This window comes from Macaca fascicularis, chromosome 1 (assembly GCF_037993035.2).
Source record: "Macaca fascicularis isolate 582-1 chromosome 1, T2T-MFA8v1.1".
Classification (NCBI taxonomy): Eukaryota; Metazoa; Chordata; class Mammalia; order Primates; family Cercopithecidae; genus Macaca; species Macaca fascicularis.
Window position 1 is genome coordinate 27,623,431 of NC_088375.1, and position 16,927 is coordinate 27,640,357.

General features: G+C 32.6%; 1 protein-coding gene across 3 annotated transcripts in view; it reads right to left on the reverse strand.

Annotated features, from left to right (window-relative positions):
* Positions 1–16,927, reverse strand: part of KIFAP3 (kinesin associated protein 3) — a 146,877-nt gene that overhangs the window by 64,596 nt on the left and 65,354 nt on the right. For all 3 annotated transcript variants that reach the window (XM_005539956.5, XM_065523512.2, XM_045392570.3), the window contains exon 11: positions 5,735–5,835. In XM_005539956.5, the coding sequence (XP_005540013.1) occupies positions 5,735–5,835 (101 nt within the window). The remainder of the gene's footprint in view (positions 1–5,734; positions 5,836–16,927) is intronic.

The following is a 16,927-nucleotide window of genomic DNA, read 5'->3' on the forward strand; positions in this document are numbered from 1 at the left end:
AGAATTTTCTCTCAGCCCAAACTGTTAACAACAAATAGAAGTTATTCCTAAAATTTATAGTATAAAAACTTCTTATGTTTTATCTCAGGGCAATACCTTTTTAGAACAACATGCCTTCATGAATCCAACACAGCGAATAATAAATATTTATTTATTTTAGACCACTTTCTGTTAAATCTTGTTTTGATTACTCTTAGTTCAAGATGACTTCTGCATTTCAAAAATGATATGTGGTCAATATACAAAAATCAATCATATTTTTATGTGTTAGCAATGAACAGCTGAAAACCAAAATTAAATTTGGTTAAATTAAATAAAAAACACAATATCACTAGAATTGTTAGGTATAATTCTAAGCAAATACACTGATCTGTATGCTGAAAATTACAAAACACTGTAGCAGGTGAACGGCTGGCATGTATCATGTGCTCTCCCTGAGGGCAGATATTTAACCACAAATATTACCACTGATAGCATCTCTGGGTAAGAATCATTAATACTTAATAATGCCACAGAATAAAAAAAGATTCAAGGGCAAAAGTAAAATAATCTTAATTTACTGGATATATATTTAACAGATTTCACTACCTATCTGCCCAATTAAAATTAAATTACAAATAAAATTGCCAATAAAAATTAAATTACAAATTACCAAAAATGTAGGTGACAATCCTCTAATTAATTGCTATGTTTTCTAAACTGTAATTAAAAACCCACTATAGATTTTTTTCAAACTGAGAATTGGTTACATTGAAGCAATGTTTCAAGCTAAGTATTTATTGCTAACAAAAATTATTTACTTCAAATCAACCTTTGTGGTATGAAAATTAGCCTTAAACACAGGGCTACAGGTTATTATTTCAGAAGGTAAATTTTCTTTAAAGTAATTTCCATATTAAATTCTACCTAGAAATAAATAATCAGAAACTAGATTTTTAGAAAATAATGCATGGCTCGAAAACTTACTCAACTCCCATTCCGCATATCAAGCTAAATTAGGACTAAATATAAATGGAATGCATAATGATATAGAATTAGTTTTTCATAACAAGAGAAATAAACATTTCAATTTTAATTAAAGCTTTCAAATTTAAAAAAGCAATAGTTTAGTTCAAACTCCACATGAAAGAGTATGTCTTTAATTTGATTGCTATGATGGCACTTCAAAAGTAAGTGTAATTGCTGACAACTAGAAAATATTAAAACTAGATTTGTTCTGTTTTAACTATGTCCATTGTCATCTTTTACTAATTTATCAGAAAAGCACTAAAAGGGCTTCAGTCTGTGCGATGAAGAGGCAATAGTGTTCAATCAGACAAGTCCCATATTGAGTATCAGATACCAAAGACCCATGACTGAAATCACTGTGTCTAGACTCTCTGGCACCTGACTTCACTTATTTACCAGTGACCAGAGGCCAACCCCCACAGCTCTCTGTATTCACATATAACTCTACCACCCCCATCCCCTACCCAAACATCTTTGAATGATTATACCAGAACTTTGCATGCCTCCGGAATCTTTTCTGACTGGCTACTCCCTAACTCTCCTGTTTGAAGTGATGCTCTGGTTTCTGAACTTCGGCAGATAATGGCAGGCAAGAGCAAAGGGGGCTGTCAGAAAGGACGTTTACCAGCATTCAGCTAAAAAGAAGCATGTAGATCAAAGGGGGCCATATAGGACAACTGCGGTGGAAAACATGTGGATCACTATGAAGATTCTTGCATGCTGTTCTAGGATAAAATATTAAATAACACCATGACATCACTACCTAACCATGTACTTTCATTGGCCATTCTATTACCAATAAATACTTTTATAAGCATCTGGATGGCATTTGCACCCATTTAAACAAAACATGCATCTCAGAGGTCTAAATAACAATGAACTGTTAATGTGTACTTTTAACTATTATTAGAATACAACCATTAACTCCCGGTTATCCTCAAGTATGCTTACCTGAAACAATCTACCCACTGAGACCGTTAAGATCATGTATAAAGACTTGACCTGGCCCCTAAATTTTACAGAACAGTGATACAATAGGGTAAGAAAATTAGAATACATTAGATATCTAGAGGCAATAAAGTACAAAGGAAGTAAAGCAATATAATATTGGGAGAGATTATGAGACATGTTGTATATATAATCACCCACTCCAGATGCTAAATATTTTCTAAAAGTAAATTCTAATCTCATTATAGGTTTATTCTATAAAACACATGTGATAGGCAGTATTTAAAATGGACTATAAATGGGTCAAAATGGTGAGAAAGATTTTACTAAGAATATCTTACTTTCAAATAGTTAAATTTATAAAGCTCCTTTAATATATGTAATTAATGAAGATGATTATACTCAATTTCTTTTTCATCATTGAAATGAATATGAATTACTACTAAGCCACTGCTTTCCTACCTTCAAAGTCATGTTACTGGCAATACATGAGGATTTTTACCAAGCAAAAATTAATATGCATAATTACAAAAGAACAGAATATTATATTAACTCAAAGATATGCCAACCGGGGTTATGACTTTAGTAAGTAAGTTAATCAGTGGCTGATTAAACTCATGAGTGAGTTTAAAGTCTTACTGATATTATAAACATTACTTTGAGTAGCCAATACCTCTAAAGGAGTACCTTTTTAATTCCTGAAGGAAACTTGGACATTTCATTTAATTTCTGACTTGTTTTCCATCATTCTTTTATTTTGCAATTAACTTGGCACTGGGTGGCAATAAAACCACATCAACTTTTCTCCTTAAATATGTAAAATTTGGCAATATAAAGTAAAAGTTATAGGCTGGATACCGTATTTGAAACAAATATATTGTACAGTATCATTTGTTTTTCTCAAAATACTAGCTCATATAGAAGCTTCAGGATGTTTACAACACAATTTGGTAACACAACCTTATTCCCTAAAGGGCTGAAATTTCAAAAAGAAAAAAATGGGAAAAAGAAAACATCGAAAATCATTGACCTCCTAAATTTGGAAAATGTTGTTCACAAAATACAGATTACACATGTTCTGAAAACTTCACTGCATACATGTTTGATGTTAGAAAACTGTCTGGTAAGAAAATATGCATGGATGTTGTTCTTGAAAAGGTATGGGAGAATTTTCTGTATACAAAGTTTTAAATTGCAATAATAACAATATCTAAAAAGTAACCTAGACAGACTCTTATTTCTGATTCTTTCATTTAAAATAAAATTTTACATTTTATATTTGAGATTATACATTCTAGAAGAACACGATAACTCCAAATTCAAAATTGTATAAATAAGTTTCCTATTTCTTCTTGGATTGCATATATTTCACTTTTATTTAATGTTATTCTCTTTAAAATCTAAATCTGGATAAAAACAGTCAATCTCGGCAAGAATATTATTATTTTTTGGCTGCTTTCCAGTTCATATCCTGTGGTCAATGAAGTTCTGACTCAAAATGGAATCGGAAAAGGAACACCCTTTGAAACTGCAAAGCAGAAACCTTTAGAACATATGGAGTGAGACTGTAGTAAATCACCTGTAATCTCCCTTTGACATGGCTACTCTTTTATTGAAAACTGGTTTGACAAAGAGTTTGATTACACTTTGCACTGAGTATAGTCTGACATGCATTATCTCTGTAAGACACCCTGCCTTGCTAGATAAGATATGCTATATATTCTTTCAGGGATGTCTATTTCCTATAAACAAGCATAATTAGTTTATCCCCTGATATAAAAGTCTAAGAAATTACCCTAGAGAGTTTATCAATTTTTTAAATACATGTAGGTGAAGTGTTAAAATTCTCGAATAGCAAATTCATTTTTAGCACTGTTTTATCTAATTTGGAATGAATGAAAGAATAGTCAATTAGAATCAATAAAAAGAAAAGTTATGGTCTATTTTTTACTACATGTTATTTTTCAAGTAACATGCATTTAATAATTCTTTATAGATGAAGAAGGAATTATGTAGTAGGAGTCAAGAGGAATTACTTTCATAAGGATGATTTATTCATATTCTTCTAACATGTTTTTAAATGTATGTTTATTGTATATCATACATCCTACAATTTTTGTTTCAGAAAACTACTTTATAAAAAATAATGTAATATTAAAAATCAGCCCAACTAGTGTTACAATCATCATAATTCAAATTAGTGGAAGGTAGTTTAATAAAGATTAATGACACAACAGTGATCCTATGAATGCTAATTCCCTAAGAGTAAAATTGTTACTATGTACAGAATCTCTACCCTTATAACATACAGTCTATGTTACAAAAAAATCAATAAACTCCTTCAAGACATTTAGGACAGATATTTATTTAGGTCTATTAAGACCTAACATATGATACATATCTAGCCACTGAATCACAGCAAAAAACTTTCTTGAGAGCAGCTGTATAAAATAAAAGAATTTTGATGAAACATTTTCCCATCAGAGAATGCAAAGCAATTAAATCTATTAATATTAAACATAAACAAAATTAAAGGACACGTGACAAGCTTAAGCAATATTTGTAACATAAAATTAAAATAGTTATTATATATATTGATCTTATTTAATAATAAAAATATTAACAAATCAATTAAAAAATTGGGAAGGCCCATTTTGATGGCTCACACTTGCAATCCCAGCACTTTGGGAGGACAAGCAGGGAGGATTACTTAAAGCCAGGAGTTTGAGACTGTCCTGGGCAAGAAAGCCCAACCCTGTCTGTACAAAAAATAAAATAAAAAAAATTAAAAAATTAACTAGTCATGGTGGTGCACACCTGTAGTCCTAGCTACTTATGAGGCTGAGGCAGGAGGATTGCTTGAGCCTAGGTATTTTAAGGCTCCAGTGAGCTATGACTGTACCACTGAACTTTAGCCTGGGTAACAGAGCAAGATCTTGTCTCAAAAAAAAATAAATAAATAAATAAAAAGGAAGGAAGGAAGGAAGGAAGGACGGACAGACAGACTGGCAAGAGACATGAATAATCTGTAAGAGAATATGGATAATAAACACATGAAAAAATGTTCAACCTCACCAATATTCATGGAAATGCAAACAAAAAGAAATAATGAACCACCACATATTTAGAAGAACAATAATATCCAGTGTTGTTAAAAATTAAATGTTAGCTGGAAATAAAAACTTATGTTTTCTTAGAAGATATTTTGGCCAAAACAAAAACACAAGTTTTCATTATCTTTTGACTTAGCTATCCTACTTTTAGGAATTTAAGCTAAAGAAACATTCAGAGATATGGAGAAGCATTTACAAATATGATATCTCACATCATTTTCATTTGCTTACATGTATTTTTACGTGATAAATTGGAAAAAACCTAAACATACAATTTAACAATATTTAAATTATGGTATATCCATGTAATAGAATGTTATACAACTATTAAAAATAATTTTTGAAGAATGTTCAGTGACATGGGTATAATTATGATATATTAATAAAGCAATATGTAAATATTATATATACCATATAATCTCAATACATTATTTTTTAAGTATGTAGAGAGAAGTGTACCAAAGTATTAAATAGTTATCTCTACATTTGGGATAATGGAAAGTTATTTTCGTTTTTATACAGTTCTGTACTTCCTCAAATTTCTATAATAAATTTGTAGCATTATTAAGAACTTTTTAAGAGAGAAAATCTTGACAAATCAAGAGAAAAGAGTAAAAAAATATATATTTCTTAAATGTTTTTCTTAAAACACTTAAACCACTTACCTGTGGTATACAGTCAGTGTACGCAAACATTGATTTAAAGCGGTCATCCATGCTTATGTGGTAAAGAACACACATTGCTATTTGTTTGTAGTTGTCATTGCCTAGGAATAAAACATCACGGTGATGATGCCATAAACACATATTTTTTTGTACAGCACACTCAATGTACTACAACTTAAACTACTGAATAAAATCCTTATACAAACTTAATCTGAAAAATATTTTGAGCTATTTCAAATCCAAAGTCTAGAGCAAGCATATTTATGTTATATGTGAAACATCACTAATTTCCAAGACAGAATGTCTATTTTCCAAGGTATAGTTTTGAAAAAGACAATTAACCCTAATAATTAATTATTTGCATGAGTCCAATATAAAAACAATTGGGTCATTAGCCTCCTCATCTTTACTGTTTTATCAAAATATGTGATTAATATAGTTCACTGACAGTGGTGATGTATTAGAAATAGTAAATAAAAGAGCATATTTCTATGAACCAGAAACTGAAAATATCATCCAAATGATGAAAGAAGTAAAGTAGTAGTTATAACAAAAAAATAAAATATATGACCATAAAATGCTATAGGCTATAACATAACCTAAATATAGTATGAAGAATGTCTCAGAACTTCTAAGGTAAGATTATTCTGGTTTTATATGCCATGAAACTGAAAAAAAGTGAATACATATCAAGATTTGAAAAACAAAATGGGACTTCAATATATCATTTAATCCTAACTGCTTTCAGACAGAATATATTTTAAGGACCTACTTATGATCTCAAAGTCAATGATAAAACTAGAGCCAGAAAAGTTGCTTAACTAAAAATTTTATCCAAAAAACAATATCCTTTTTGAAAATTCTGGGCTATGAGAAATCCTGAAGATATTCCCAAGTAGTTAGAAATTCTTTAGAGGAAATAAACTGGTATTTTCTTTTTCTTTTCTTTCTTTCTTTCTTTTTTTTTTTAAGAGACAGAGTCTCACTCTGTCACCCAGGTTAGAGTGCAGTGGTATGATCTTGGCTCACTGCAACCTCTGCCTCCCAGGTTCAAGGTATTCTCCTGCCTCAGCCTCCTGAGTAGCTGGGATTCAGGCATTTACCACCATGCCTGGCTAATTTTTTTTGTATTTTTAGTAGAGACGGGGTTTCACCATATTGACCAGGCTGGTCTCGAACTCCTGACCTCATGATCCGCCCACCTTGGCCTCCCTAAGTGCTGAGATTATAGGTGTTAGCCACCACACCCAGCCCTAAACTGGTATTCTCACAAGGCCTAGCGTAGAACATGGAAATTGTTCAATAAGTATCTGCTGATTGATTCTATTTTTAACATTTAAAGATAAAAGCTGAAAAAATAAATTCATTTAGTCAAAGATAGAAATTACTAGTTCTAAAAGGGGTTCAGAATTCGAGACAGATAAGATTTGAGACAGAAGTATTCCGTTTCAGGAGGTCTTTGAAGGATCATGCCTGTAATCCCAGCACTTTGAGAGAGGCTGAGGCAAGTGGATTGCTTGAGGTCAGGAATTTGAGGCCAACCTGGCCAACATGGAAACCCTGTCTTTACTAAAAATATAAAAATTAGCTGGATGTGGTGGTGTGCGTCTGTAGTACCAGGTACTAGAGAGGCTGAGGCAGGAGAATCGCTCATACCCGGGAGGTGGAGGTTGCAGTGAGCCGAGATCATGCCACTGCAAGCCAGCCCGGGCAACAGAGTAAGAACTCTGCCTCAAAAAAAAAAAAAAAAAAAAAAAAAAAAAAAAAGTAAGCAAAAAATATAGTGACCCTCTATCTCCTGAATTTACTTCGAATTTCCTTACCATTTGATATATTTATCTAACATATAACCTCCAGGAAAGCAAGGACTTTATTCACTGTATTATCCCCAGATGCAAGAATAGTACCTAGCACAGAGAAGGTATTTAATAATTGTTGATTGGTTAATAGTAATCATTTATTAAACAGTTACTACATATCAAGAGACATGCTAAACAGACTGCATGGCATTGAATCTCAAAACAATCTGTCAAATAGGTCTTATCATCCCTATGTTTCAGATGAGAAATCTGAAGTTTACAGAAAAATAAATATTTGCTACACAGCCTTGTAAGTGGTTGAGTGGGGATTTAAACACAGGTCTCTCTGATTCCCAAATCTTTACCAGGTAATGTTACAATACCACTCTCAAACATTTTTTTCCCTCATTTGATGCCTTTGGTATTCAACATTTTTATATCACAAGGTAAAACTGTTTTCTATATAAGATATTATCAGGTATAAAAGACTGATAGACACTGATATATGAGAGAATTAAACTTGTTTTAAAAATATACTACTTTTTAAATCCAGGCTTTTAGATTTTCAAAATTGTTAGGCTAAAGTCTATTTCCTCTTGCTTACAATAGCAGTAACAACAACTCCTTGGGATAAGATAAAAACAATGTATGTTTTTCAGATGAACGGACACTAGTAAGCATTTTCACCTTAAATAAAATCTATAAATTCACTAATTCAACTACTTGGAATACAACATATACAGGAAACACATTTTATTTATATGAACTAATATTTATTTCATCTATTTTTAATTTTTCCCTATAGCATTATTTATAGAAAAATTAAATTTATAGAAAATTTACAGAATAGAGACCCCAAGTCAAATCATTTAAGGTAAATTTCGCATTTCTTCTATTGTTTGAAGAGCTTTACTACAAAATTTATAAAGAAGAGAGAAGCTGAATTAGAGTCAGAGGTAGGCTCTAAGGATAATGACTATTGACTAAGGTTAAAATAAAGCTAAGATAAAGTAATGTGGGAGAAAAAAACATTTAAAGTCTTTGTTTAGGGGTTAGAATTTTATTTGGAGGGAAGTAGGTAAAAATTGTGAAATTGCTCCAAGTAAGAGAAAAGTGCAGACAAAATAAATGTTCTCAACCCCAACAACTTTGTCCTCGAGTTTGGAGCAATCTAAACATGTAAGATTTATCAATTTTAATGTTAGATTTTAACAGACTACATTTTTATACTGTTGAAGGCATCAATTTATACTTATTCTAGTATAAAGCACATTTGCCATAGCAAAACTTAACATTTAAACAGGTTCTCATGATATGTAGGTTAAACATGAAAAACTCCAACTTTATTCTCCAAGAAGATAGGAATCCCTTAGTCTTGGTCAGACTGTATCTCACGTTATTTTTTTCCCCTGGAAATTGAGATATTTGAAAATCTTTTCAAACAGTTTTAAAGCAAACTCTAACATTCTGAAGGAAAGTCTTTCTTTCCCTGTGATTCCAGTTATTTTCTATGTCATTCAGCTGTGGATAAGTCCTAGTCCTACTTGATTTTTACAAAATATTTGAAGATATTTTCTCTATGTAATGGATTAACTGAAAAGTAGGATTCCAAGTAATACAACTTATTAAATGGTAAAAGAAACAAAGAGAAATCGATAACCAATATAAAAGATTCTTCAATAACAAAGTAAATAATCAAACATTAAAATTCAATGTGACGATAGGAAGGAAACAGGAAACTATTCTATACTCTAGGAGAATCTGTCTGCTGTTTATGTCAATGAAAAAATTCTAAAAAGCAATGTCCTGAGGTGGCACATCATTCATGTAAGGTGAGAGGAAGGGAAGGAAAGACTCACCTTCAAAAACAGGTATTACATTAAAAGAACAAGAAATTCCTGAACATTGGGAGAAGCTAAAATAATTTAAAGAATAACAAGGGAAATTCTCTAATTAATTTTATATACAATATGTATACATATAGCTTGCGTGTGTGTGTGTGTGTTTGTGTAGCTTCCAAAGGCCAACTCAGGATAAAGGGTATCTGTTAGAATAGAAGGTACAGAGAAGAGTCCTAAAATTATAATAATTTCTACTGGCAGATAAATAATATAAATAAGCAGTTCTCAGATATAACAATTTATATTAATTTTATATGGCAAAACTAAATGTCTAATTTCCAAAAATAGGATGATTCATTTTGCAGCCAGTCCTAACTCTGCTCTTATGTACTTTCTCATTTTCCTTTTCTCTTCACACTTATGGCCAAAGGTGAAAGCTCCTTACAGTTCTCCCACATCTTCCTACTTCTCTCTCTGTGATCCTCTATTTAAAAAACTCTGAATATGTTTCCAATTTCCTATAATACTCATCTAAAATGATCATTATATCCAAAAGTTTGCTAAAAACTAAAGGACTGAAGTTAAGAGAAGCTCTAGGGACATAAGGCTATGGACAGTTAATCTTTCTTATACCACAATTCTTTGAGAGAAGGTTAAAGAGAAAGGGTTAAACAAACAATGGTATTTTTCCTATTGCATGTTCAACATAGTTTTTGTCATTTATACCTTACAATTAATTAAAGGGGTCGGTATTATCTTTGATTCAGAGATGAGGCAATGACATTCACTAAGGCTATGACCCTTTCAAAAGGAAACACAGATGTGAATCTGAGATTCAAACCTAGGTCTGACTATAAAGTGCATGTATGCACTTTTAAGCAAGCCTTCCAGGAGGCAGCAGAAAGAGGGAAAACAATAATGCCAAATAAATGTAAGTTATCATTATCATTCCTTAGGGCAAAGTACAGGAAGGAGATGCACCTAGAGGGACTCTGTAGGATCTGCTGGATCTGGGACTCTTGGGGAAAAGGGTAAGAAGATTGGCAGTGGTGAAGATAAGAGATGAAATGGAGAAATGCAATCAGATATTTCTCAGAGGGCCTGTGCCCAGATACAGCAGGTTCTAATGGATGAAATAAGTTCTTCATGGGGCAAACTGCATTATCCCCCAAGTGGTTTTGAGGACTAGACCTACAGCAGCCTAAGTTCTGAAACTCACTCTCACTAAATTGGACAATAACTGCTATCAATCTGTGATTTTATGAGAGAAACAAGGGGCTAGAAGCTTAAAATGTAGGTAGACTGATAAAAGCTATACTCTAACATTGGTTGACAGCTCAGGCTCTGGAGGCAGACTGCTCGGGTTCAATCTGTGGCTCTTCCACTCATTAGCTATACAGCCTTGTGAATGTTATTTAAATTCTGTGTTTCAGTTTCATCACCTGTAAAAATGGGATAATAACTGTACCTACCTGAAAAGGTTGTGGGAGGATTGGATGAGAGGATCCTGGTAAAGCAATTAGCACTAAGTTTGATGTACAATAAACCAATTTGATAAATATCATTTATTATTATCATTATTATGTTGACAATAATATTTTTTGTTTTACCAATACAACAGTACTATCATGTGTTCCTAATATATATGATGCTTTGTATTTTTTACTTTCAAGACTTGAACTGTAGTTAGAAGTAAAGTAAGTTGGAAAGGTAGCCAAGATTTCTGAGATGAGCTAGATACGGTTCAGAGGTATTCTCTGAGCCTGTGGCTGAGCCACTTACCTTTCTACTAGTCATTTTCCTATACAGCTCTGCTGTTTGGCTGGATGCAGTGGCTCACGCCTATAATCCTAACACTTTGGGAGGCCAAGGTGTGTGGACTACCTGAGTACAGGAGTTCAAGACCAGCCTGGCCAACATGGTGAAACCCCGTCTCTACTAAAATATAAAAATTAGCCAGGCATAATGGCAGGTGCCTGTAATCCCAGCTACTTGGGAAGCTGAGATGTGAGAATAGCTTGAATCTGGGAGATAGTGGTTGCAGTAAGCCAAGATTGTACTACTCCACTCCAGCCTGGGTGGCTGAGTGAGACTTCATCTCAAAAAAAAAAAAAAAAAAAGAAAAAAAGAAAAAACACAAACAAACAATTCTGCTGTTCATAAAATTTAGGCTTAGGAGAATCATCTTATACCTGAGGCTCTACTCAGTGACCCATATGTAATAAGAACCCATGATCATTCTCTCACTCTCACAGTTATAAATTCCTTAATGGGGTAAAAAAAAAGAAAAAACTTTACTAAAGAAAATGATCCCTTCTCAATCCCCCCCTCCACAGGCACATTGCAAAATCTCTTATCCTAAAAAAAAGAAAAAACTTTACTAAAGAAAATGATCCCTTCTCAATCCCCCCCTCCACAGGCACATTGCAAAATCTCTTATCCTTTCACGTTTCCTTCTTTTAACGGAACTTACTTTCACTCCTAAAGTGGGGAACAGTCATGGAGGTGATGGGCTATCAAGCAGATGAAAGAACAGACAGAAGTCTGAGGACATTGAAGAGAAATCTCACAATTAGCTACCCTCTTTCATTTACCTTTAAACAGCATATCCCAGACAAATAAAACCTGTATGAGCAGAGGTGTTTCCCCCATGTTTTAGCTGAACACAACTGAACAAAAGAAATAGGACTACAACTAGTATTGCACCAACTATATATATATGTATATACACACACACACACACACACACACACACTTTTTTTTTTCTTGAGGAAAGAGTATGAAAGGAGGTGATGACAGAGCTAAGGAACTATAATATTGTATTCAGGGATCTATCTAACCCAAGTTGCTAATGTGTCTTCCGGATTTTATCTGGGTGAAGCTTCCCCTAGAATTCAAACAATTGATTTACAAATAACTATAAATTTAATTTTCCCCCCTTTTTGTATTTAGTTAGGGAATGAAAAAGATATAAACTGGCATTTGGCCTTTTATTCAGAAAAATATGTAAATATTTTATAAACGGTCTTGTTACCCATATATTATCTTGATGATTCTAGTTCTACAGTTACAAATCACATATTTTCTTTCTCTTCTAAATAATTTCAATATAGGAAGACTACAGTATATAAACCATATGTATCTTATTCACTGAATCATAAATGATTACATAAATAATCAACACTTAATAAAAATGTGGCCTATAAGTTCATGGCATCTAGCAGATATCTGACACCTACAACAAAAAAGACAAGGCATTTTAGAACAAAAGTGAGTACCTGGAGTGGGAAGATGTCTGGAAATAACCTGAATTCATCTATTCAAACACAGCTCTGCAGAGAAAGTAAAGGCTCTTTGGCAGCCAACATTTATTATTATGACTTAAAGGCTAATTTGCAGATCACATAGCAATAAACAGCTATTAGAGAGATTAAATGGTCTAAGTAAAATAAAGATCTTATCCTTTATTGTAAACTAATAGTCTTCTTCATTCACTGAAAGAACATCTGAGTTCTTACAAAATAAAGCCCAAGAAAAAAATCTTATATACCCTAAGTGAATTCCTACAAGAAATGAGGATTGGAGGGTATGATTTTCCCATAAGAATTCATGACTAGAAGCCATAAACTCTAGCTAACCAGCTATGATTCCTCTACATCCTACAAATGGCAGACATTTCAAAAAGGCTCCTTTAAGACATAAAGACATCAATTATTCTCTAATGGCATCCCAAGTAGAAACAGGCTGCCAATAGTCGGCATGCTGGCACAGCACCAAACGCTCTGTGAATTTTAAGCAAGGGCAGTGAAAAGACTGAGTATCTTGAGAACTATGTTCTTAATGACTGGAGGTGGATTAGTCAAATCTGTTCAAGTAATAAGGGCAGGGTAGGAAAAAAAATGGCCTAGTCATTATGATTCCTTTGGTATTTATGGTAATAAACATGAATCATGATGAACTCACTGGCTATTAAATGCAAAGGTCATAAGTACTTCGATAGGATTTCCACAGGAATTCACCGTTAATTAGCTGGATCATTATTTGAAAGTGTTACTGAATTATCTTAGCATTTGTGCAGCCATTCCCCTCAAATTGGTCATTCCCAGCTGAGGGCAGTTAATGCCTTAACAAACTGGTCATTAACTCCAGTAACTGATTTTGTGAGAATTATTGCACTTATAAAGTACATTCAAGAGTTTATAAGAAACATTGCGTCTTTTTTTCTTTTTAAAGAAATTTACAGCTTGTAGTTCAGCTGGAGCAGCTGAAGGAGAAAAAAATCAGCTTTCTGGGCTGCTCTCACAATCGATTTTCTGCCAATTAAAGGGCAAAACACATGCTGATGGGTTTTGAATTTTAAAATGTCTTCAGTTTTTTCATCTCTGAAGTGATTAGTAAAAACACCGTTCAATTACTAATTTTGTAAGACAGTTGGGATTTTTCATTCACAGTTCAGTCAAGCAGAAACAAGTTCTGAACACGAGAACTCAAAAGCCAAATTTCTGTTTCTGCAGTAGACCCAGCCCAACACTGTGAAAACAAAGTGAGAACACAAGTTATGGGCCACATTATTAGCCAGATTCTCATTCTCTTCTATACGCTATGTCTTCTTTCAAAGTAGAACACTCCCTTTGATGTCACAAAGGCTCCCTGAAGATAAGAGAAGTGGGAATATAAGCACACCCATATTAGGATAGAACAGCATTAAGGTGATATATTACCCCTGGAAAGTCTATATGAATACAACATGCTTCAAAATTTGCAGGTGTCTTTACATTTATTACGGACTTAGAGCCCCTAAAGTTCTATCAATACAGTGAAAATGCCGCAGGCGAAAACCACCACTTAAAAGATAAGTGCGACAATTATTGAACATGTTAACTACACTGACATAGGCTAAAAACATATTGAAATTATACCAGAACATCTTTGATACATTTCCATATAATTTTATGCTTATTAGAGCATATACTGCAGATATATACTCAGTATAAACAGATAGCCTTAGTTTAAACTTGAATTTGCACAGACCAATGTTTAAGACTGTAACTATACTGGATGATCTGTTTTATAATAGATTTGTCTATAGTCAAGATTTGAGATGAACAGATAAAAACTAACAGCTGTTAAGCAACAGTTAAGGGGAAAAAATAACATAATTTATAGGTTACAAAGATCAGTATGAAAACATTAAGTACAACAATCATTTCTGAGGTACAGTGATTCACGGATAATTTTTTATGTCCAATTACTTAATTTTAAAAGTATGAGAAACTAACATTGCAGATCTACCGGTAAGCTAAACACTCTGTTTTTAGAGATATTCACTAAATGAGTACTCTTATATACAACCTTTTTGATGGATTTTCATTTTTTTTAGTATATACAACTGCACATTTGGCCACACAGCTTATTTTTCAACATGTCTTCAATTATTTTATTATGTCCTCTGTAGAATTTTTATTACATCCAGACAATACAAGTTATTTGCAATAAGCCCTAAAGAATACACATACTTGTGGTACAAATGATAAGGACCAAAATAAAGCCCTTAATGATGAGTGCTTTCTAGCCTTTATGTCCACATCATTGACTTAATATGCTTTTGCCAAATTTTACCATCTAGAAATGGAGACACCCTAGGCAATATTCACACACACAGTATTGGAACCAGCTGGTGATAGAAGAATCTTAAGAAAAAAAGGCTTCTTGATTTAATTGGGAAAACAGGAGGAAGCATAAATTTTACTGCCATTAATAACTTCAAGCAATCCTGATATGACTCTACCTCACCCTGACGGCGAGACATGTGCTTTCTGTTAAACTGTTTGCCACATCTGACCCCTATTGTTTGCTCACTTGATCAGGTAAGAAAATGTAGGTTTATTTATAGGATAAATGAGGCCTATTAAAATTGAGAAACAGTGTAGTAGTCTATGAGGAGTTGTGTTCGGAAACAGATGTGTGAAATTCCATAACAGTTTGGTAATAAACAGACCAACCAAACCAATTTATTTTTTAAAAAATCTACTTTAAGTTTCTTAAAGAAACTATCATAAAGGCAACTTAGTTTCAAAAAAATGAAAAACACTTCATTTTGCTTGGAAATCATTACTCTGACCACTTCCAGTTTTTAATAAGTCAGAAAAGGCAAAATGTTGCCTTCTTCACAAAACAAAGTTTTATTTTTTCATTCTTCATGATGCTGTTGGTAAATTAAAAATTAGATTATATTAATATAAAGTAAAGTGATTTAACACTGTGAAAAAATTTCAAAGGTGTTCAGAAGTTAACTTTGTCAATTTTCTTTTAAAGACATATGACAGAATGGTCAAAGGAAATAACCCTTAATTTTTATATGATCAAAGTTTAGAGTTCAACAGTATCTGCTCTGGTGATCTCCAACAATAAGGGAAATCAGACTTGTCTAAACCGGAAGAAATCAAACATTTATCACTTAACTCTTGACCTGGTCTGACTCCTTACATGCTGATAAAACCTTTCTACAGCCCTGTAAAATGCCCCAAACCCATATTACCTAAATGTAATCTAGACAAAAATGAATCAGGTGCCATTCTTACTCTCAAAATCAATTTTGGGTCTATTCACAGAATACAGAAACATTTATATCAATTTGGAACACCCTAGAAACTCTAATTTGTCTTCCAATGAAGACAATATGGTCTAACATTACTAAAAATTAGACCTTTTGAAATTATTCACATAAAATTGTGAAACAGGTCTGATGTGCTATTGAATTTAGGAGTCCCAATTTTCCTGTCATAACCAATAACGTTAGTTTCTGCATAAGCCAGCCATGCACACTGGCACAGACTTAAAACTAAGTTAGAAGAATCAAAATTTACACAGTTAGAACTCAGAATCAAAATTTAAATGATGGTTCAAACCTTCATACTAGTAGCTTTCAGTGGCATACATTTATCACTGACCAGGGTGGCTCTGTTGATTAAAAGATAACTTTAAGAAATATGTCGTAGTTAGTTAAATTTTTTATTTAATTTGCATATGGTTATAAATTATATATGAAAATGCTTAACACAAGTTAAATACACCAGATGATTGACTCAATTTATAGCTATTATAATTACTGTAAGTATAGAAAAACTTAGCAACATCTATGGGTAACACTACTAATTCCTCAGTTTTTAAGGATGAGAAACATTCTCATCTCTGCTTATAAATGAGCTAAGGAGGTATCCGAATGCAGGGTAACTTTGTGATACTGGGTTCAAATTATATGGACTTCTGAATACGTTTAAAGAACAGTTTACTAACCTAGGATTAAGACTGTCATTTCATCTATTTGAACAGTAGTTCTCAAACTATCTGTGGTGGTGAGCCAGGTTTTTGATTTCTTTCCCTAACATTTTTATTAAATTATTTTATTATATTATTATTATTTTATTATAATACTTATTATATTATGTATTATATTATCTTATTAATAAAAATGAAATTAAACAAAAGATATATAAAACAGAAGATGTAAATTTTTATTATTACATTCAGCAGACAAAATCTTATTCAGTCAA